The 20528-nt window shown below is 34.4% G+C and overlaps 6 protein-coding genes and 1 pseudogene across 11 annotated transcripts in view; 2 read left to right on the top strand and 5 right to left on the bottom strand.

Annotated features, from left to right (window-relative positions):
* On the top strand, nucleotides 206–1659 carry LOC104778173. The gene is made up of 3 exons (XM_010502554.2): nucleotides 206–291; nucleotides 365–438; nucleotides 621–1659. Exon 3 carries the CDS (start codon nucleotides 625–627, stop codon nucleotides 1582–1584), a length of 960 nt encoding a protein of 319 aa, XP_010500856.1. The 5' UTR covers nucleotides 206–291; nucleotides 365–438; nucleotides 621–624; the 3' UTR covers nucleotides 1585–1659.
* LOC104778172 (PTI1-like tyrosine-protein kinase At3g15890) lies at nucleotides 1631–3853 on the bottom strand. 2 transcript variants are annotated; one of them, XM_010502553.2, is made up of 5 exons: nucleotides 3698–3853; nucleotides 3492–3601; nucleotides 3039–3186; nucleotides 2579–2841; nucleotides 1631–2490 (listed from the first exon to the last, which is right to left on the bottom strand). In XM_010502553.2, the coding sequence occupies exons 2-5, from the start codon at nucleotides 3533–3535 to the stop codon at nucleotides 1884–1886; spliced, it is 1062 nt and encodes a 353-aa protein (XP_010500855.1). In that variant the 5' UTR covers nucleotides 3536–3601; nucleotides 3698–3853; the 3' UTR covers nucleotides 1631–1883. The 2 variants fall into 2 exon arrangements, with proteins under 2 accessions (XP_010500855.1, XP_010500854.1); XM_010502552.2 differs by having other exon boundaries at nucleotides 3492–3853.
* On the bottom strand, nucleotides 4765–5713 carry LOC104778174. Its single transcript, XM_010502557.1, has 2 exons — nucleotides 5434–5713; nucleotides 4765–5057 (listed from the first exon to the last, which is right to left on the bottom strand). The coding sequence occupies exons 1-2, from the start codon at nucleotides 5681–5683 to the stop codon at nucleotides 4909–4911; spliced, it is 399 nt and encodes a 132-aa protein (XP_010500859.1). The 5' UTR covers nucleotides 5684–5713; the 3' UTR covers nucleotides 4765–4908.
* On the bottom strand, nucleotides 7880–9244 carry LOC104778175 (26.5 kDa heat shock protein, mitochondrial-like). The gene is made up of 2 exons (XM_010502558.2): nucleotides 8783–9244; nucleotides 7880–8409 (listed from the first exon to the last, which is right to left on the bottom strand). Exons 1-2 carry the CDS (start codon nucleotides 9066–9068, stop codon nucleotides 7991–7993), a joined length of 705 nt encoding a protein of 234 aa, XP_010500860.1. The 5' UTR covers nucleotides 9069–9244; the 3' UTR covers nucleotides 7880–7990.
* Nucleotides 11522–12722, bottom strand: LOC104778176. Its single transcript, XM_010502559.2, has 2 exons — nucleotides 12100–12722; nucleotides 11522–11994 (listed from the first exon to the last, which is right to left on the bottom strand). Exons 1-2 carry the CDS (start codon nucleotides 12251–12253, stop codon nucleotides 11738–11740), a joined length of 411 nt encoding a protein of 136 aa, XP_010500861.1. The 5' UTR covers nucleotides 12254–12722; the 3' UTR covers nucleotides 11522–11737.
* LOC109130910 lies at nucleotides 18705–19991 on the top strand (annotated as a pseudogene).
* Nucleotides 20073–20528, bottom strand: part of LOC104778179 (phospholipase D alpha 2-like) — a 4795-nt gene continuing 4339 nt past the window's right edge. For 3 of the 5 annotated variants that reach the window (XM_010502564.2, XM_010502562.2, XM_010502565.2), the window contains exon 6: nucleotides 20073–20345. In XM_010502564.2, the coding sequence (XP_010500866.1) occupies nucleotides 20250–20345 (96 nt within the window). In that variant the 3' untranslated portion in view covers nucleotides 20073–20249. Of the gene's footprint in view, nucleotides 20516–20528 lie in introns of all 5 variants that reach the window. The other 2 variants (XM_019243951.1, XM_010502566.2) reach the window with 2 other exon arrangements.

Genomic DNA, 20528 nt, shown 5'->3' on the forward strand with positions numbered 1-20528 from the left:
TTTGTTTGCTCTTAACTTTTTATGTTCTTGACAAAAGAGCATTATGATCATTTCAATTGGTAAAAAAAATTATGATCATTTCAATTGCTATGTTGTGAAAAAATAAAAACAAATTGTCATTTCCCATTTTATCCCTATGGGCCTTTGAGCATTGTATGCTTAATATGACCATAATGGGCTTTTCACACCCAAAAATATCCAAAAACAGAAAAAAAAATCTGACGATTCCCTCTTTCTCCTTCATCTCTCAGAGTTTGTTTTGGCGCATAAGTCAGAAATTTTCCGTCGCGGGTGAGTTCGTAGTTCCTAAAATTCTCTGAATCTGTCATCTTTCACAATTAATGTTTATGGATTTGTGATACAGATTGTTTAATTCTCCACCGCAGCTTACAGTTTCCTTCATCCCGGCGACCGCATCGATACAATACAACTCTCCAGGTTTGGGGAAACTCCGATTACAATTTAGTTTTAACCTAAATTTGAATAATCTGGTATGTGTTTGATTGAATCTGGGCTTTTAGGTTTGAAGAATCGCTTTAGGTTCCAGATTCTATTGCGTTTGTGAGTTCACAGAGTAATTACATATAAGATTCGCTAATCGTATTGTTGCTCTGTGACAGTGAAATGAAGTTTAAGGCGTTTATGACTGAGAATGGTGTGAGTCTCTTAGAGAAGAGGTTTCTTCCAGCATTTGACAAAATGGGGAAGACCTGTCATCTTCTTCTCACTAAAGAACACTTGTTCTTCCTTCATAACCTTCTCAATGGTGATGGAGTCCAATGCATTGCTCAGTTTCGCAAAGATGTTCTCTTTGATGATTACCGTATATCGAGTCAGAACGAGGACCGTATTGCTTTCTCCTTGGATGTTGCTCTTTTGTATAGAGCGGTGAAGAGCAGTGTTAGCATTTGTACTGAGTTCAGTGGTGGGTTAGCTTCTAATAGATTGCAGATCAAATTGGTGAAGAAGCTTCCTCCTAACTGTACACAGCCGATGCCGTTTCTCACTTTTGAGACTAAAGGATACAAGTCTGCTGTTATTCAAGATGTTCCGATTTCGAAACCGCTGTCTCGGTCTCAAGTTATCGAGCTTCAGACTGCGCTTGACTCGGCTCAAGACTTGCCTCCGACTCTTGTTCAGGTACAAGATCCGAATCAGCTTCAGAACTTTGTGGATCATATGAGACATGTTGGGGATGTTCTTAATGTCACGATAAGCAAGCACGGTGATATGCAAGTTCAAATCTCGACGACTTTGATTAGGCTTGGTACTGAGTTTCAGAGGCTTTCGGTTATTGGCGAAAAAACTCAAGCTCCTGTTGAGGATAGGAATTTAAGTGCTCAGGCTCGTTCGGAGAGAGCTATTGCTAGAGGAGATGCTCAGTCTGTGCAAGTGAGTGTTAAGCACTTCTCAAAGAGCCTTCAGTGTCACTTAACCAAACCAGATTCTGCTTTCTATGGGATTGCTCCTCAAGGTGCTTGCTTGACAGTGATCTTCCAGTTCTTGGTTCCTGGAACCCGTCAAACCGATAAATCAATCAGTTTGCATTGCCGTCTTCCTGTGCTGGATCCAGGGTCCAACTGAATCTTCTTCATCAAGGTTAACTCAGGGCTTATAATATGATCATATGTTTTTATCAGAAATACTTTTTCTCATTAAGACCATATATGTACCACTACACTCTCTTACAAGCTCTCAAACATCAATGATCAAACTCAAAATCTTAAACTGAAAAACACAATTACAAAAACAACTTAGCTCTTCTAAAAACAATCACAACCCACTCAAAAAAAAGCAAACACAACCAAAAACAGATTCTCACAACTTATAAAAAAGAATATGTGAAATCGAATGACAGAGATTTTTTTATATTTTTGTTCTTGTTACTGATGATCTCTCTCTTCTGAAATGATCTCTGAGCTTTCATCTATAACTTCCCCTACATTGTTTCCATTGAAGAGTGGATTAGCTTCAAGCTGAGACATTTTCTCCTTTGATTCATTCATCAGCATCTCCACAACTTCAGACATTGTTGGTCTCTTCTCTGGCTCCCTCTGAGCACAAATAAGCCCAATCCAAGCTACCCTTTTCAGCTCGTCTTCTACATACTTCCCATTCAGCCTTTGATCCACAATTTCACCAAACTTTTTTTCGTAAACCAAAGGTAAAACCCATTCGGTGATACCCTGTTTTGTTGTTAAGCTTGCCCTTTCAATAGGTCTCTTACCAGTCACAAGTTCCAGCAAAACAACACCAAAACTATACACATCTCCCATGTCTGATTCTTTTCCTGATTCGATACATTCTGGTGAGAGATATCCAATGTTATTACCCTTGGTGATTTTGTTACCTCCATCTCCTGCATCATCTGGCATCATCTTACCATACCCGAAATCTGTAACCCGAGCTTCAAGCTCAGAATCGAGCAGCACATTGCTTGCTCTCACATCTCCATGGACTATTCGAGGTGTGGCAAAATGGTGCAGGTAGCTATACAAATACAAAAAAAATACAAAAATCAGTCAATAGTAGATACTTCCAATCTATATGAACTATCTTGATCCTGAAGAGGACTTACGCGATAGCCTGAGCAGAGGTTACAGCAATATTCATCCGCCTGGTCCAATCAAGAAGCGAATCAGATGAATGCTGACCATGAAGATGAGAGACCAGGCTCAAATTTGGCATGTAGTCATACACAATGAGTCTTTCTTGTCCTTCAGCACAGTAACCTCTTACACTCAATAGATTCTTGTGGCGGATACGGGCAAGAATCTCGACTTCTACAGCAAAAGTTATCTCTTCTCTACTACTCCATGCCTTCAATCTCTTGACTGCAATCTACAGACAACAGCAACAAAAACTCATTACAATATGAAGATCAAAGAGACCAAAATCTACACATTGTGATTCTACTAACTCAAAACAGTTATACACAGTAATTCGATACAATGCTGACCCGGAAAAGAACAGATATATCATTACTTGAGAACATAACAGATTTCTATATATCAAGTAAGTCATAGATATATCATTACTTGAGATCCATCCCATAGCTGACCCCAATACACACTGCCAAATCGACCTTCACCGAGCTTGTTATCGTAATTAAAACTGTTTGTGGCTGCGTGAAGTTCCTTGAGTGAGAAAATCCTCCATGACGGCTCGGTTTTCACCTTCTTCTCCCTGTGTAATTTGTGACATCAAACATTAGTTTCTTCTCAGGTCTATCAAATCCCGAATCTTAAGCTTATCCAACAGAAGATTATAGTTCGAAAAATCCAAACTTTACACAAAATACCAAATTTTGAACATGAAGTAGACTCCTCCTAGATTCAAGAGAACTCGAGAGAAATGATATAAATCACAAAAACCCTAACCAAAACGGATAAAACCAAGAACAGATTTTTGAAGAGCACAACAATTAGATAAAACATTAAAACCCATAAAACCAAATCAAAGTTGAAATCAAGAGAAAAACTCATACGTACCGATCAAATCCCTTTCCACAGCAAAAGCAACTAAACAATTGCATCTTTGAACAACCCACAAGCAAAAAAAAAAAAGTGATCTTTTTTCGTTTCTACACTCTTCTTCGTTGCTGCAAAGAGGGACAGAGAAGAGAAGAGAAGAGTAAAGGTAACGCCTTTTTTCAATCCTGGAGAATGTAACAGCAAAGCAAAAAAAAAACAGAAACCTCTTTGGTGCTTAATGAGCGAGAGAGAGAATTCGATTTTACTTCTTGAAGAAGAGAAACAAATTTTTCTTAGAATATTCTTCTTTGCTTAGCCACTTTTTTGAATGTGGGTTGTGTGTTTGTTTAGCTGTTTTAATTTGAAAATTTATACACTTTATAAAGAATCACATTATAATATTAGTGGGAATGATTGTGCATATCCACACATATAGTATTTATATAGTAATAAATTAATTTAAAAGGTATTATTCTATGTATTGTTTTTTTTTTTTTTTGAATTTTTTAAGCTTTCCTTTTCATGTCCTGTTGATGACTCATGACAACTAATCAAAATTTCTTAAATTTGAATATTGGTGAATCTACAATTACAAAAATCTTTCAATTTCTTGTAAAAAATTTCAAATATTAGATTTTTCATAGTGTGTGAAGATCTCTATGGGGAAATATTTTTTTTTTGAAAAAACTCTATTTGTTTTTATTTTTTATGTTTTGTCACCAAAAAACTCTATTTGGTTATATTGTTAAATACTCAATGTGGTCTGAAATAAAATGTTAGCTTTTATATCATAAAATGCCATTTCTAACTTTCTACCAGCCTTTAACCAAAAGAGGTCCAACTAATCATGTGCTGGTTGATTCATTAACCCAGTTTTGAATAAGATTTACCTAAATCCAGTTATTTCATGTTCATATCATGAATAATTACAACCACTATTTTAAATATATATCTATATCTACAAGAATTGAATATTTGGGAAATTTTGGATAGAGAAGCCAATCAAAAAGGGTATGCTGAAGCCCAACCAAGTTTAGTGGCCCATTTAATGCAACAAATTCAAAGATAAGAACCGGTGCCGTTTTTACCATTTGGCTGAATCAAGCACAAACCCAAATACGCATCTAGACATCTTCTTCTACCAGCATTCAGAAAACAATGATCCAAGAGCATTTTGATTTCAATACAAAGTACTTTAGTCTCATCACCAGCATGATAGCAAATGTAGAGCAATCTCTACAGCTCCTCCAACTGAGAGATATCGCAAAAGAATTTGTTTCCTTTTGACGTGAAGGAAGAAGAGTAAAATCTAGTTTCTAGTATAAACTGTAATGTTTGTTACAAGAAAGAATCATACTTGGTAGTATATTATATATACACCCACATGTGTAGTGAGTCTTCATCAGTCATCATCACTACACCAAACTATCTAATACTACTTGAATCTCGAACCCTTCTTCCCTTTACCATTTCCTCTATCTCTTCCTTGTAATGCTGAAGCCCAGAAGAAGAGAGAGATCCAAATTAGTACTGCAGTAAAGATCTTTACGCGATCTTGAATCATCGACGCTACTCCCACAAGACCTATACAACACAAATCAAAGGAAAAGAGCTTTTTAAGTCAAAGAAACAAGATGTGAAACCAAACCACAACTGTGAATCCAACTGATTGTTGTAAAGACTTTATCAAAGACCAGACATTCACAAGTTGTAGTGCTTTAACATAAAACGGTCACAAAGATCAAAACTTTAGGCATAAACCCTAATCGATCTTGAGCAATTCGATTATCTCTGCATCTAAGAATCAATACCAGCAAAAAAATTATTCCCAGTTCGAATTCTGTAATGCAATTTCATCGAATTCGAATGAGTGAAAACAAGAATTAGCAGTAAACAAAATCAAGAACTCAGAATTGGAACATAGTAATTAGGTCTTATGGGTAAGAAGGGAAACACAAACTTGTGGGCTCAGTCGTGTTTTTAGGCGGAGGTGGGTCGGGACTAGGCGGCGTTGGAGGGCCGAGAGGAGCGACGGCGATGCGTCTTACGCGGACGGGAGTGGCGACGAAGAAAAGGGTCTCGGTCTGAGGATGAAGCCGAGAAAACGGAGACGGTGAAAAGCACGACTGAGATGGAAGAGAGAGGCTTTGACGGAAGCGATGAAGGTAAAGGTTGGAGCTTGGACTTGTGTTGGAAAACGCTGTCGCCATTTTTCTTCACAAGATATTTTTGGATCTTACAGTTCGTTTTCTCTTTATTTTATTTTATTCATATTTGTTATTTTAAAAATTTAATAATAACTGATAATCAAATGTGTTAACATTACAAAAAATTTGTAAAAATTGTTCTTTTACACAAAGCAATTTTTTCCTTAAAAAATATTCAAATATTATAGTTTATTCAAATATTATTATATTTTTAACAAAAAAAACTGAACGATACACTAATTTTTTTTCCTTTTCGACAAAAAATCAGTTCAAATGAACTAATTGGAAGGGAAATTGTTTACAAACAAAACTTGATGTGGAGATGTACGCGTTTGGCATGCCAAAAAATCTGCACTTACATTAGCATTTCTAGAAACTAAAGATAAAGAGAAAGAAGAAAATTCCTCCATATCAATCTTGATGTCGTCAAGGTACACCGAGAAAGCTGGCCAGTCGGAAGGAGAAGACACCATCTTCACCAAATCTGAACAGTCTATATAGAAAGCCACCTCTCTGAAATTATGGCCGATCATGCAGCGCATCGCCCACAGGAACGCTTCAGCTTCATCATGTAATGGAGACAAACTTCACCGGAAATTCTTGGCTCCCAAATTCGGCGACGGAGTCTGGAACGAGGTACAACACCATCCAGCACCTGCAAACGGATCACTTGCTTTCCAAGATCCATCTATGAAGCATCGATATCCCGAAAAGACCGTAGGGAGGGAAGTAGTAGCCCCCCCTAGCTGGTAACCCTGAAACTACGGAGATAGAGGGAGAGGTCTCTAGATCGACCTCCACCTGAGCCTGCTGCCACGATGAAGCTTCTCCCTCTGCTATCCTAACAATATCCTCCGGCCGCTCCACAATATTGTCAAAAACGCGTGCATTCCTTGCTGTCCAAATATACTACATAAACCAAAAGAAAGCCGCAACATGAGCCCCGGAATTCTGCTGCCCTAAAAAGTGGTCAACATTTGCATACACTGAATCCGTCAGGAAGGAAATAGGCCCCACTGGCACGTGTGCTAGGGCCCAAACTTGACGGGCCGGAGGACAAACAAAAAGTGCATGGTTTATTGTTTATGTATCCGCCCCACACCGTACGCAACCTAGATCACAAGCAATACCCCGTCGCCCCAAATTTGTCGAAACCGAAATGCATCTAGATAAAACCTGCCACATAAAATGTTGTATTTTAGGAGGGCAACGAACCCTTAAAACACTAGCGAGGAGGGAGGTAATTTCCGGTCCAGAATCAGTTGCCGCAAAAGTCTGAATTACGTCATGACATGGAGTGTGGTAACCTGATTTAACTGTATACAACCCAGTTTTTGTGAAATCCCAACCGAAAGGATCATCCTTTTGGTTACCACCCAATGGAATAGCCCCTATCAATGCAACATCTAGTGGATCAAAATGCTTATTAAGCATATCCATACGCCAAGTGTTTGTCTGTCGATCAATTAACTGATTCATTTGAAGAGAAGGATCCTTTACCAAACCCTTACTTAAAGCTGGTCTCGGGAATTGAGCTGGTACCCAAGGGTCAGACCATATGGAAATGGTGTCCCCGGAGCCAACCCATTTAATAAGCCCTTTATTAACCAGAGAGCGAGCGGAACATATACTCCTCCATCCATAGGAGGGAGAGTATGACCTAATCGGATCCAAAGGATGCGTATTCCTATAGTACCTACTTTAAAAAACCCTGGCAAATAGTGAGTCCGGAACATCAATCATACGCCATAGTTGCTTGGCCAATAAGACCGAATTAAAATCATCCACATTCCTAAAACCGAATCCACTCAACTGTTTACTAACACACAATTTTTCCCAGGCAAGCAAGCAATGCATGCCCACCATTAGCACTAAAATACTGTATTTAGTAATAACAAATAATTTAATGCGTAACAAAAACTTTATGGAAAATGAAATATGCAGAACATGACTACATGTATAGCATACAAAATGAGCAAAAAAAAAAAACAAATCACTAATACTGTACATTATAGATATGGACTTCTTGTTTTATATTTTTGGCTATATTCTGCGTACAGTAATTACGAAATTAGCAAATTTACGATCCATACAAATAGCAAAGCAAACCACCCAAACAATACAACATTCTTTGCTTGTTCATTTGGTCTATCATATTGTATCATCACTTTTGGCTTCTTTCTTTTGCGCGCAGATCAATTACTGTAAATAGCAATTTATTCCATTCGCATTACAAACATAAAACGAGTACAACATTCTTGGCTTATTCTACCAAAAGAACCAAAAACAACACTCGTACCACTTAGGCTCTTACTCAACAGATATCTCCTGAACATCTTTCTTTGGCTTCTCCGTCCTAGGAATCACAACACTGAGCACACCATTCTTGAGCTCTGCTTTGATATCCTCAACCTTAGCATCATCAGGCAAAGACAAGCTCGTGTTGTAGTAACCATAACTCTTTGAAGACCAGTACTCGTCTTCTTCAGGTGAACCTTTTTCTTCTTCCGCCTTGTGTTCTCCTTTAATCACCAATACTCCATCATCTACCGTGATCTTCACGTCCTCTTTGGTTAGCCCTGGAACATCGTATCTGAGTTTGTAACAGTCGTCTTGCTCTTTCACTTGACCCATTAGTTGAGATGGTCTAATGTTGAAGTTGTCGAAAATTCTGTTTATGTTCTCTGATGCTTGCATCAGAGCGTTTCCTAGACTTGGAGTAAAAAACTCTGTTTTCAAGTAAAATGAGAGAGAAGTTAATTAATTTGATGTGACTTATCCAACGAAAATGTAAAATAATCCAAAACTTCCTGTTATATATATATATATATATATATAAATCGTGGATCGTTTAAACGAATATCTAAATATCCAAAATTTCAAAAGTTAAGATTTGCAACGGTTCCTCTTGAATTATTCATAATATATTTGTAATTTAATGAAGAACTCTTATCATTTAATAATTTTAATGATCAATCTAAAAACAAAACAAAAATAAAAGTAGTGATAATTTTGCTAAAAATGTATTTCAATGATAAATAAACTAAAATGAAATTATTCATGTTTCTGATAATTATATAGATCAAAGAAATACAAACGTACCATTTAGGGCAGGAGCGAAGTAGCCATGGTCGTCAGTGTTACGCCAGAGACTTTTGCGGCCACGTCTCCGTGGGGAATTGCGTTGAGGAGATTTCTTCTCGGACACACTCACTTGTGTGTTCTTCTTTTCCTCTTGTTGTTCACTAGTAGTCGAAGTAGCCATGTATCTGTTTAGCTTCACTGGATTATGTCGATTACTGACCATACCCCTTTCACAAGATTGACCAATCAGACTAGGAGACAGTTTTTGTTGAAGGTTTCTCAAAGCTAGACGAGCTAGAGCCATTGTTAATTTGCAAATCGATATTTTTCTTGATTTTTTTTTTGTTTTCTTGTTATCTTTGGGTTTGAAAGAAAAAGCCAAGAATTGTTGGATTTATAAGGATGGGATTAGGGTTTATGGTAATTGTTTCTGAGAGGTGCTAGAAGTTTCGAAGAGTTTCTGGTTTTATTTCACTATGGAACCTAATAGGTTCTTGTTTCTTCTAGTTCTACAACATTTTTCTGGATAATCACAAGATTCTTTTCTTTTCAATACTTTTTTTTTTCTTAAATGGAATATTTAAATAAAGATGATGAATAATCGTGACACAAGACCAAACCACCTTGAGCTAGCACATTCTTAGAAAGATCAAAAATCATTTTCGTTTATTCTTGAAATTCGTCTTTAATTTTTCATTTCTTTAAACTAGAGACTTTTGTCACCGTGTATAAAATTTGAATTTCCAAACAACTGTGGCCACTCTATTGTCAGACATTCAATACATAGTTGTAAACGGTACACTGGAACAAATATTAGATTATCAAAATTCAATTGTTTTTCAGTTTGATTTATCAAAAAAAGGTTCTTTCTAAGGCAACTTTGTCGTCAAATCTCTCGTTTTACAATTTGTCTAACCATTTTACCTATTATTACACTCATAAGTCATAAGTAGATATAACTCGTTTTGATCCTCTAAATTTTCAAAACCCTCAGAAACGACAAATAAAATAACCCGTTTGATAATGGTAAAAGCTTGCTGTCATATTGATAAAAAAGAAAAACTATTATATAACAACAGGATGAAATGAAAAATAATAGTGCAAAGGCATGAACCATGCTTAAGGTTTTGCAACTAGAATCTACTTTGTTTTTCTACTTAAAAAACAAACCGTTCATAATCTTTTCTAAAAATCAAAAATGGGACCGTTAACGACATAAAAAGCCATGTGTCCAGAGCATTGTCGAATTATTTAGCTTTTGGACCGACCTTATCCATCTTTGGACCGTTGTTGGCATATTATAGTGGCCTCAGTGTTTATTTGTTTTCTCATTAAACACATCAAATACTAATGGTAAGTTAGGTTACAGTTAGTGGGTAAGCTTCTGGTGAGAAAAAAAAAAAAAGAAATAAACTATTAGTAGTATTGAAACAAGAACCAAGATTGTCCCAGTGAATGATTTTTATTAATAGACGTCAATTTTATAACTTTTAGAAAGAAAAAAAAAACAGAGATCCAAATTTTTTATACATAGAGAGTTTATAGTAATTTTGTTTCTTGAATCAGAACCACACTAAACCATGAATAAAGGCGGTCGTCTTTTCAGTTTTAGAGGTGTTGAAATGCATAAAACATAAGCTATGGTCCTGATAGGTTTTATGATTTTCAATAGTTATTAACTATATAATAATTTAATATAAAAATCTAAACAAGAACCAGACACGAATTTTTTTTTTTTTTTTTTNGTGAAACGTCACGTGCTTTTGGCGGTTAGCAATTTGGACCGCCGGTTGGTTTTCGTTTACAGAATACAGTGTCCCATTATGGTTTTGCTACGGTTCACCAAAAACTGACATGTGGAGACTGATGTTAGAAATAGATTTTGGTCAAAATTTGGCTACTTGATCATGAGTAAATATAATTAATGTTACAAGTGTGTATAAAGTTAACAACTGATGATATGTACTTTTTCTTCCTGATATTTTTAAGAAACCGTCAAATTTTGAAAAGAATACGAACCATCGATCATTCACATGTCTCATGTGTGTTATCTTTTGAAGACTAAAGTTATATCATTGATCACTATATTACTTATGAGTCGTCGGTCGAATATTCGGAATATACACAATCATGCTTACAGTTACACTGTTCTTCACTTTGTGCAAAAGATTTGAGAGATAAACTAACATACTAAATAATGTAAACACTTTATTAAATTAATCTATGTTTTAAAACATTTCACGACAAAAAAAGAAACAGTTGTTGCTATTTCTGTTCAGATAACTATTTTGGATTCTAAACTAGAATTTTAAAATATTAATTATGATGGTTCTACAAACATAAATCATCTGCCTCCAGCACAATAATTCAAATCTGACAGCATCAAACCAACATTTATTTAACCGGTCGAACTACTAACAATTCAATTTTATTTTTCTAATAAATACCATTTTTGTCCCTAACTAATCAAAACTATAGTATTTTCACACATACTGTATTAAGAAAATATATTAGAATATATAAGTAAATTAGTGATTAACAATTTCTTAAAGTCATTATATTTCTTAAAGTCTACTGTTCTTTATTACTATTAACTAAAACTTTTCTTTTAAATTTTCTCAACTCTTAAAACCAGTTGATTAATAAAATATGTTTTCGTAATCCTTAAAACCAGTTGATTAATAAATAATAACATATATCCCTTTACTTTTGACTCCTTCAACATATATATAAATCTGGATTTTTGTTTGATATTGGTATATAATCGAATGTTATTTACCCTCTCCCTTGTCGTTAAAAACTCTATTTCAAATGTAAATTACCTAAATCACTACATGGCTGATTTTTCTACTAGAAATTTTACATACAAGAGAATCATCCGAAAAGCTAATAATTATCTACAAAAGTTATAATAATTATCTTTTTTTTTCTATTTTTTTTTTGGGATAACAAAGTTTTTTTATTTTTAAAGGGTCAATAGGAGCACTGAACACGATGAGCTCTGTCCCTGAGAATCCCATTGTACAAAGCTATCCGATTAGCAGGCATGTCGTTTCTACAAACCGAAACGGTCTTCTCCGGTTCAATCATCTGTTCCGGTACAATTCTCTTAAGATTTTGCTCCATCTTCTTACGATACTCTTCACCGTTACCTTTCGGCTCTTTCACATTCTCTGCAAATTTCACTTTCTTCTTCTTCTTCCTCTGTTTCCCCTGTTTCTTCTTTTCCTCTGGCATAAAAAAAAAAAAAAAAAAAAAAGAAAAATTTTTGAAAAATTTGTAGCCCTGAGGAGTGAGGAGGATGATCGGAGAAGAAAAATCGGTGAAAAGGGTACCTGAAGAAAGACAAGAACGGAGGAGGATTTTTTGATCTGATGTCTGAGTACCTGACGAGAATTGGCGGGAAATAGCAAGAAACAGAGCAGTGCTTGAGAAAACCATGGCGGTTGCGATCACTACGCCGTGAGAACAACTTAGTATACAAGTCATGGTTGGTGTGTGTGTTGCTTTCTTGTAAGATTCCTTAGCCAAAGATTCAGAACAGAGAAGAGAGAGAGAGAGAGAGAGAAGGAGAGCAGAGAGGGAGTTGGTGATCAATGAATGTGTAAAGAGAGCATGTGTTGTGTTGCAGAGATATTGTTAGTACCATCAACAACAAAGACAAGTACTGTTTAAAGTTCAACGGTGAGAGATCTCTCTGCTCTCTTTTGGTTTAAATAAAAGTTTTCTTTGAGAATTTGAGTTTGAAAGAAATTAGTGAAAAAGGTCTTCTGAAAATAAATCAAAAGGTGAAGTTATTTGTGTGTGTGCTGTCTTCTCTTTATTATCTTCTGTTGGAAAAAGTAGAGAAAGTGTGTGAACGATTGGGGTTTGGTTTAGTCACAGACTCAGAGACTCCAAAAAAGAAAAAAAAAATCAAGTTGTAAATGGGAAAAATCTTCTATCATAACTAATTCTTCATTGTCTTTAGTCTTACACTATATTTATAACTAGATGCAATGCATTGAGTTATTTTGTTGTAAGATAAAATGATTAAATTATAACTTAGTCAACAAATATTCTCACCATAATAATTTCACTTTGTGGAAAGTTAAAAAAAATATATTACACATTTGTGTGTGTTTTATATAAGTTAGTGGTCAAATTTCTTTACTATTACTATATTTATGATTAGTTAAATATTTATATTTTCTTGATTATATACTACACATTTTGGTGCATATCATTTTTGTTTTATCTTTTAAAAGCCTATGGAATAACTTTAACTAGACGTTATCTATTATGAACTTTATACGATTGTATTAAATTAAAATTTTATGCACGTGTGGTTTAATTTTTACTATATTCAATAATTTTTTTGTAATAATTTATTCAATTACATCTCTCGCCAACTTCTCTTCCTGTGTTTTTTTTTTCTCATTAAAAATGAACTATACGTGGTGTGTATATTTATCAGATAAAAAAAAGAGAAATATGGCAAACGCAGCTGAATAAAAAAATATTTGCGAATAGTGATAAATAATATATATTTATTTTGTGTGTTTTAAAATAAACAATGAAAATTAGGGAGATGTATAAAAATTGGGATGAAGAGAAATCGTAGAAGGACAAGGCATTGAGTGAGTGAGAGAGATGAGATTCTAAAGAGTTCAATGAATCTCTTCCACTCAGTTTGATCCGATCTCTATCATTTAAACATGAAGAAGACAGACACTGGTGTTTACGTGAACATAGGCTCTTGCCAAGTGTCCTGTTTCAAAACCTAATTCTTGCCGCGTTTTGTACGTTAAAAACCTTATCAAAATACGGTACAAACATGTTTTGCATGAGATTTTTGATAAAGAGCCGAGAACTAGCCAATTATAGAAGCCAACATGTAAACTCTTTCGAAACTTCTTGTATCTTTCCGATTGTGATATAGAAGACTAGACCAACTTCTCTTTCTCTTTCTTTGCCAAAAAAAAATATATTCTTCTGTATTCGTTTATAAATAAATATATATATATATATATATATATATATATATATACATGAATGATTATAGAAACTTTGCGGACCTAAATTCTAATGTTGGAACTTGGAACTCATTAGAGTGAATTAAAATAGTTACATTGTAATTAAATGACTAACTGTGTAGAGAACAACGTAACTGTAACTTCAAAACCAACTAATAATGATGGAATGGTTGAAGGATTTATACTAAGATTAGAGGGTTATACCCCACTGTAATTTCAATCATGATTAACTTTTATTGTAAACGGTTTAACTTGTATAAACACCGATTTTTACAAGTTAGAGGATTTGTCTTGTTTTGGTTCAAGATTTTCCGGTTAATATAAAAAAGTTTGTAATCTTTTTTTTTTTTTGAAAAAAATGTTAAATTATATTCAAAAGAAAAAATTACGCTTTACATATGCATTTTAGAGTTTAAGCTTACAGAATTTTTGATTTTGCTAAAATAGGGGATGCTAGTAGAGATTAGAGAAAAATTTCTGAATAATGCATCTAGTAACGGGTGGCAAACTATTCCTGAAGACCCGTAGCATAGCGAGCGTCACCCAAACGGTCGATAGCTAGAAGTTGTTGGGCACGCACCTGTTTGTCAAGCCGACCAAGTAGTGCAGTCGGAGAGGTGGGAGCCTCCCCATATCTTCGAGCATTTCGCTCCTGCCAAACAGAGTATAAGGTGAGCTGAAAGGTGTATCGAACTAAGAAACCATGAACTCGATCGGAGTGATCCTCTGCAAGGAACTCCAATAGCCTTGACCAAGTTGTACTGAAACGAGCCTTAATTTCCAGATTAATGTTTTTGTTTTGCAGTTCCGGGGTTTATGTATCACAAATCATATTCTAATTTGCAAATGAAAAGATTCAAGCTGCTATCATGGTACGGCTAGTTGTGTTTAGGATACTAACTACTTAAGAGAGAGACATCACAAGAAGTTAAGGTCTAAAAGTTATGACAGAACGTAAAGAAGAAAGAGATTGTCACATGGTTGCTTGACTTTGATGTCCTAAATAACGTCAGCCACACACGTTAACTAAATTTCTTCCTTTTTCACACATCCACGATTAGTGATATTTCTGCTCTGGTAAGCCCGAATAATTTGTGGACTTCCGTAATCCAGTTTTTTTAAGATGTATTTGAGCTTTTGAGGTTGTAGAAAATTTCATATTCAGGTCCAATCTGATTTATATACAAGATAGGACCAATCTTGCCTAACGGCAAACGGGCCAAGTCGAACCGAACCCACTAAACAAGTTTTTCATTTTTTTTCTTCTGCATTTAGTGATCAACCACAGATAAGACTGGTCTATAATAATACAGGATCTCACAGTCTCTAATTATAGTTTAACTAGTTGTAGAACCGATTGTATCAGAATGAGTCGGACGAACTCCTGATCACAAACATGCATATCTAGGAATAAAGCCATGACTGTTTTGAAAGTGAAAGCCAATATTATATTTGCCTTGGCGATTATATATTATTATAATATTCTAATGTTTTAACAAAAATCATAATATATAACTTCTTTACTTGTTTCTTCAATTTAATTTATATCAAAATTTTTTTTTCTTATTAATATTAGTCTATCTTAGTAATATTCCGGTAGTATATTTATAAAAATAACCAAGAATGTAAACACAATTACATCACAAAAACATTGCAACAAAAAAAAAAAAGTAATTGAAATGCATTTTTTTGGTAGGCTTAACAATTGAAGTATAACTCAAATTTGATTTACTGATTTTAATTTAGAAATTTTAACAACAAATTACACCAAAAATTTAATTACATGGGTGTCACATGAACCCCTTATTTGTTAGCTAGCTCAGCCATTAAACTCATACTCTTGCTTTGAAGATATATGGGTTATGGGGTTTATAAAGTAGACTTTGGAATTTTTGGGCATAATTCATGATTCATAAATTGTGTTTAACAAAGAATAAAGATTTATAAATTGTATTCCGAGTCTTTCTAGTACTTTATTATCATAATTTTTTTCTTTTACATTAAGCTCGAAGAACCGTTAAATTATTCTGAAATTGTAATGTCATCCGCAATGTAAGATCTAGTGAAGAGGAAAGAAATAATAATAAATTGTTGGCATATGTATTTGAATCCACGACCAATTAGACAATAACAACTTTATCAAGTTCAAAAATTAATCAAACTGTCATGATATATATATATATATAGATGTATTTCTATATAGAGCAAATTTTGTTCACGTGTAATTTGGTTCCTAAACACCCTTTACATTGCTTCTGTTTCTTGATTTTTGTATGACCTAAAAGCCATGCATTTAGAGTAAGTTCAGAACAAAACCCGCGAGATCTCTGTGAACATTTGGAAAATCTTCCGGCTAGGTCAGTTTTGATACTTAGGGTTATTTTTTTATTATTATTATAAATTCTCTGGGTTTTTCACGTTTTGGAATTTGGAATTTGAGTTTTGGAGATACATTTTGGATATGAATATATAGAGGGCACAAGATGTTTTACGTCATCAGAAGATGCTTGAAGCAGCTTCACATGGTGGGCCTGGTTGTATTGGTGTTCAACATGTAAATGTAAGTGTGATCAATCTGGTAATTTATCAAAAATTTTAAGTAATTCTGAAACAAAATGGAACTCTCTATCTTCTTGTAGGTTCACTCGCCCCCTACTTTTGGATCTTCAACAAAGGAGGATCATCTTCAGATCACGTTCTCAGCAATTGAGATACCATATCTTCTTGTTTCGGTTTGTTCTTCCATTTACAAACCTGATGTTTGATTATGCTTTGTTCTTCGAGCCTGACTGTTTGATTGATTGTGTCTTCTTTCTTTGTTTCAGCTTATTCTGTTGCTTCAAGACATTGGTCTCAACATTCATGAGACCAATGCCTTTTCAACTTCAAATGGGCTTTCTCTGCTTGTGTTTGTCGTTGATGGTTGGCCAAGTGATGATACAGACAAACTCATCGACTTGTTGACACTCAGGTTGTCAAGTCGAAAGGTACTTCTCTTACTTTTGTGAAAATTTACTTTGAGACTTCTCCTCTTACTTCATTGATTGAATTTTTTTGTTCTTGTTTTGGGATTATTAGGGCATCTCCAACCTACCTCTATATTTGCTTTTTAACTCTATTTTAGAGTAAAATCTACTCCAACTCATCTCTATTTCTAACTTTATAATATAGATCTCTATTTTTTCCTCTATATATAGAGGAACTCTATTTTTTTCTCTATAATAGAGTTGAATTTTTTTATTTATAAAGTGGTCCTTGAACTTTTAACACTTTTATATTTATGATCAAAATAAATAAAATATATATTTAAATAATTTAGTAATATAATGCAATGTATTTCTTTTAATAAATGTGATATTTAAATAATATTTATGAATGTTAAAAATTTAAATAATGTCATAATTTTATGAAAGTTTCACAAATACTAAAATAAATGGGTTAGTTTGCAACTTTTATAAGTAAAAGGTATTAATAGTAAAATAAAAAAGGAATCTCTACAGAATATTCCTTTTTAGAGGAAAAAATAGAGGTATCCATTGGAGCAAAAATCACCTCTATTTTAGAGTTCCTCTATTTTAGAGGTAAAAATAGAGAAAACCATTGAAGATGGTCTTAAAGGAAATCACCATGAGTACGCTCAAGCTTGGAAAAGTAATGGCATCCGGCTCATATTGGGACTTGTGAGTTTTATTTTACTGTTTTGCAGTTTTCATAATTCATACTTGTCCAAGTTTCTTTCAATTGTTTGTTCTTTCATGACAATCATAGGTACTGGCACTTATCAAAGGTCTCCAATGATCAAAGTGTACTTTATCAAAGTTTTTCATTCTTTTTTTTCTTCTGCATTTAGTGATCAACCACAGATAAGACTGGTCTATAATAATACAAGATCTGACAGTCTCTAACTATTGTAAACTAGTTGTAGAACCGATTGTATCAGAATGAGACCGAGCGAACTCCTGATCACAAACATGCATATCTAGGAATAAAGCCATGACTGTTTTGAAAGTGAAAGCCAATATTATATTTGCCTTGGCGGTTATATTTATAATATTCTAATGTTTTAACAAAAATCATAATATATAACTTGTTTACTTGTTTGTTCAATTTAATTTATATCGAAAAATAAATCTTTTTTCTTATTACTATTAGTCTATCTTAGTAATATTCCGGTAGTATATTTATAAAAATAACCAAGAATGTAAACACAATTACATCACAAAAACATTGCAACAATAAAAAAAGTAATTGACATGCATTTTTTTGGTAGGCTTGAGAATTGAAGTATAACTCAAATTTGATTTACTGATTTTATTTTAGAAATTTTAACAACAAATTACACCAAAAATTTAATTACATGGGTCCCCTTACTTGTTAGCTAGCTCCGCCATTAAACTCATACTCTTGCTTCGAAGATATATGGGTTATGGGGTTTATAAAGTAGACTTTGGAATTTTTGGGCATAATTCATGATTCATAAATTGTGTTTAACAAAGAATAAAGATTTATATATTGTATTCCTAGTCTTTCTAGTACTTTATTATCATAATTTTTTTCTTTTACATTGAGCTCGAAGGACCGTTAAATTATTACGAAATTGTAATGTCATCCGCAATGTAAGATCTAGTGAAGAGGAAAGAAATAATAATAAATTGTTGGCATATGTATTTGAATCCACGACCAATTAGACAATAACAACTTTATCAAGATAGTTCAAAAATTAATCAAACTGTCATGATATATATATATATATATATATATATATATATATATATATATATTTCTATATAGAGCAAATTTTGTTCACCTATAATTTGGTTCCTAAACACCCCTTTGCATTGCTTATGTTTCTTGATTTTTGTATGACCTAAAAGTCATGCATTTAGAGTAAGTTCAGAATAAATCCTTATATTATTAAGGTAACGATGTGGTATGTTTACAACTTCTCATGTTAGGTGTATATATAGGCTCGTATGCGATTAACAAGAACAAAACCTAGTTCACAGTAAAATCTCAGAGGCGAAGGTGAGAATAGCCACATCACAATATGAGCGTCTCAGACACAAAACCTGGTCCGATCTCCCTCCAGATCTTTTGATATCGGTGTTCGAACGCCTAAGCTTTGCTAATTTCCAAGGAGCTAAATCCGTGTGTTCATCTTGGTACTCAGCTTCGAGACAATCGCAGATCCCGTGGCTAATTCTCTTCCCCGTAGACGACGACAAGAACAACAACAATAACTTTTCATGCACGTTATTCAACCCCGAGGAAAAGCACAAACTTTACAAAACGCAAGATCTTGGTGTGGAATTTGCAAAGAGTGTTTGTATGGCAACCCATGGAAGTTGGCTCCTAATGCGTGATCCTCGGCGAGATCCTCTTTCTAATATCTACATTTTGAACCTCTTTACACACGAGAGGATCGATCTACCTCCTGTAGAGTTATTGTGGAAATATTATGAATTAAGCATTGCAAGTGAGAAAAGAATGAGGTACAGATTATGTATGGCTTACGTTCCCCTGTGTTTTATGTTGAAGAGAAAACCAAAGATTATGTAGTTGTTTGGGGACTTATAAATTGGTGTGTAGTTTATTTCAAGAAAGGAGATACCTCGTGGAACCAAAAACCACAAACTCCAGATTGTTTCCACATGGTTTACAAGGATCACAAGCTTTACTTCTTAAGCTACTTTTATGGTAGTTTTAAAATCTTCGATTTTTCTGGAGAGGTTGTAGAACAAACATTTCAATCTTGTGTTCGTGTGGAACTCTTTCAGATAGGTAGACAACTTCGTCAATTAAGTAATTCATGGAGCATTTGTGCCACACAACTTGTAGTCACCGTAACTGGAGATGTTCTCAAGGTTGAAAAATGGTGGAGACCTAGGGATAGATCCTGGTCCTTTCGTGTTTTCAAGGTTTATTCATCAGGGTCAGGGTTCATCAAGAATCCAGAACGGATTCATTCATTGGGCGACGAGTTAATGCTTTTCGATCAAGGCATCACTGTGCTCGCCAATAACACTGATGGATTCATTAGAGATTCCATCTATTTCAAGACTGCTCATGGAAAGAATACTAGTGATGATATCTTTATCTTCAATCTCGAGACACAGGAGACAGAGCAGCCGCCTCTGCACGCATTGTTTGATAGTTCTCCAATTCAAGTCTATAGAGCTCAATGGTTCTTACCAAGTTTCACTCATACATGATGTTGATCTCAACAAACAATGTTCTTGTTGTTTTTTTTATTTTCTTTTTTTTGTTTTAATGATGATCACATCCACGTCCCATTTTAATAATATAAAAAATGATAGTAATAGATAAAATTCAGAAGTTCAACAGTAATTAGCAACAAAACAAGTATCAAAACAGACCAACAAAGCAACTACTATGGTTTTATAGCTCTTATTCAGCAAAAGAAACGAGAAGAAAGTGTTATTTATTACCTATAGATACTGCCACTGAGCTTAGGTTGTAAGAATAGGAGGCATGTAATCAGATTTAACACCAAGGATGCGGGCTTTTGTGTCGGGAAAGAATTCACATCCGGGAAGCTCAGTGATGTTCCCTTCACTAGCAATACCGATCGGGTAGCGAAGTAGATGACCAGGAAGATCATGTTCAAGTGACTCACTTGCGTAAAGATCCCAATACTTATCAGCAACACGGTTAACTTTCTGGATACATTCTCGGCTCGATGGTTCGAGGAAGGTTTCATCGAGCATTCCTAAATGTTCATACCACAA

This window comes from Camelina sativa, chromosome 3 (genome assembly GCF_000633955.1).
Source record: "Camelina sativa cultivar DH55 chromosome 3, Cs, whole genome shotgun sequence".
Classification (NCBI taxonomy): domain Eukaryota; kingdom Viridiplantae; phylum Streptophyta; class Magnoliopsida; order Brassicales; family Brassicaceae; genus Camelina; species Camelina sativa.

Bases quoted from the DNA above. Each gene is read 5' to 3' on its own strand.
- LOC104778173 (XM_010502554.2), top strand. From the start codon at position 625: ATGAAGTTTAAGGCGTTTATGACTGAGAATGGTGTGAGTCTCTTAGAG.
- LOC104778176 (XM_010502559.2), bottom strand. From the start codon at position 12,253: ATGACTTGTATACTAAGTTGTTCTCACGGCGTAGTGATCGCAACCGCC. The intron at 11,995-12,099 runs GTACCCTTTTCA...TTTTTATGCCAG, and splicing joins CCGTTCTTGTCTTTCTTCAG to AGGAAAAGAAGAAACAGGGG.
- LOC104778172 (XM_010502553.2), bottom strand. From the start codon at position 3,535: ATGCAATTGTTTAGTTGCTTTTGCTGTGGAAAGGGATTTGATCG. The intron at 3,187-3,491 runs GTACGTATGAGT...CAAATTACACAG, and splicing joins TGTGGAAAGGGATTTGATCG to GGAGAAGAAGGTGAAAACCG. The intron at 2,491-2,578 runs GTAAGTCCTCTT...GTATTTGTATAG, and splicing joins ACCTCTGCTCAGGCTATCGC to CTACCTGCACCATTTTGCCA.
- LOC104778175 (XM_010502558.2), bottom strand. From the start codon at position 9,068: ATGGCTCTAGCTCGTCTAGCTTTGAGAAACCTTCAACAAAAACTGTCT. The intron at 8,410-8,782 runs GTACGTTTGTAT...ACTTGAAAACAG, and splicing joins CTTCGCTCCTGCCCTAAATG to AGTTTTTTACTCCAAGTCTA.
- LOC104778174 (XM_010502557.1), bottom strand. From the start codon at position 5,683: ATGGCGACAGCGTTTTCCAACACAAGTCCAAGCTCCAACCTTTACCTT. The intron at 5,058-5,433 runs GTTTGTGTTTCC...TGTGTTGTATAG, and splicing joins AAACACGACTGAGCCCACAA to GTCTTGTGGGAGTAGCGTCG.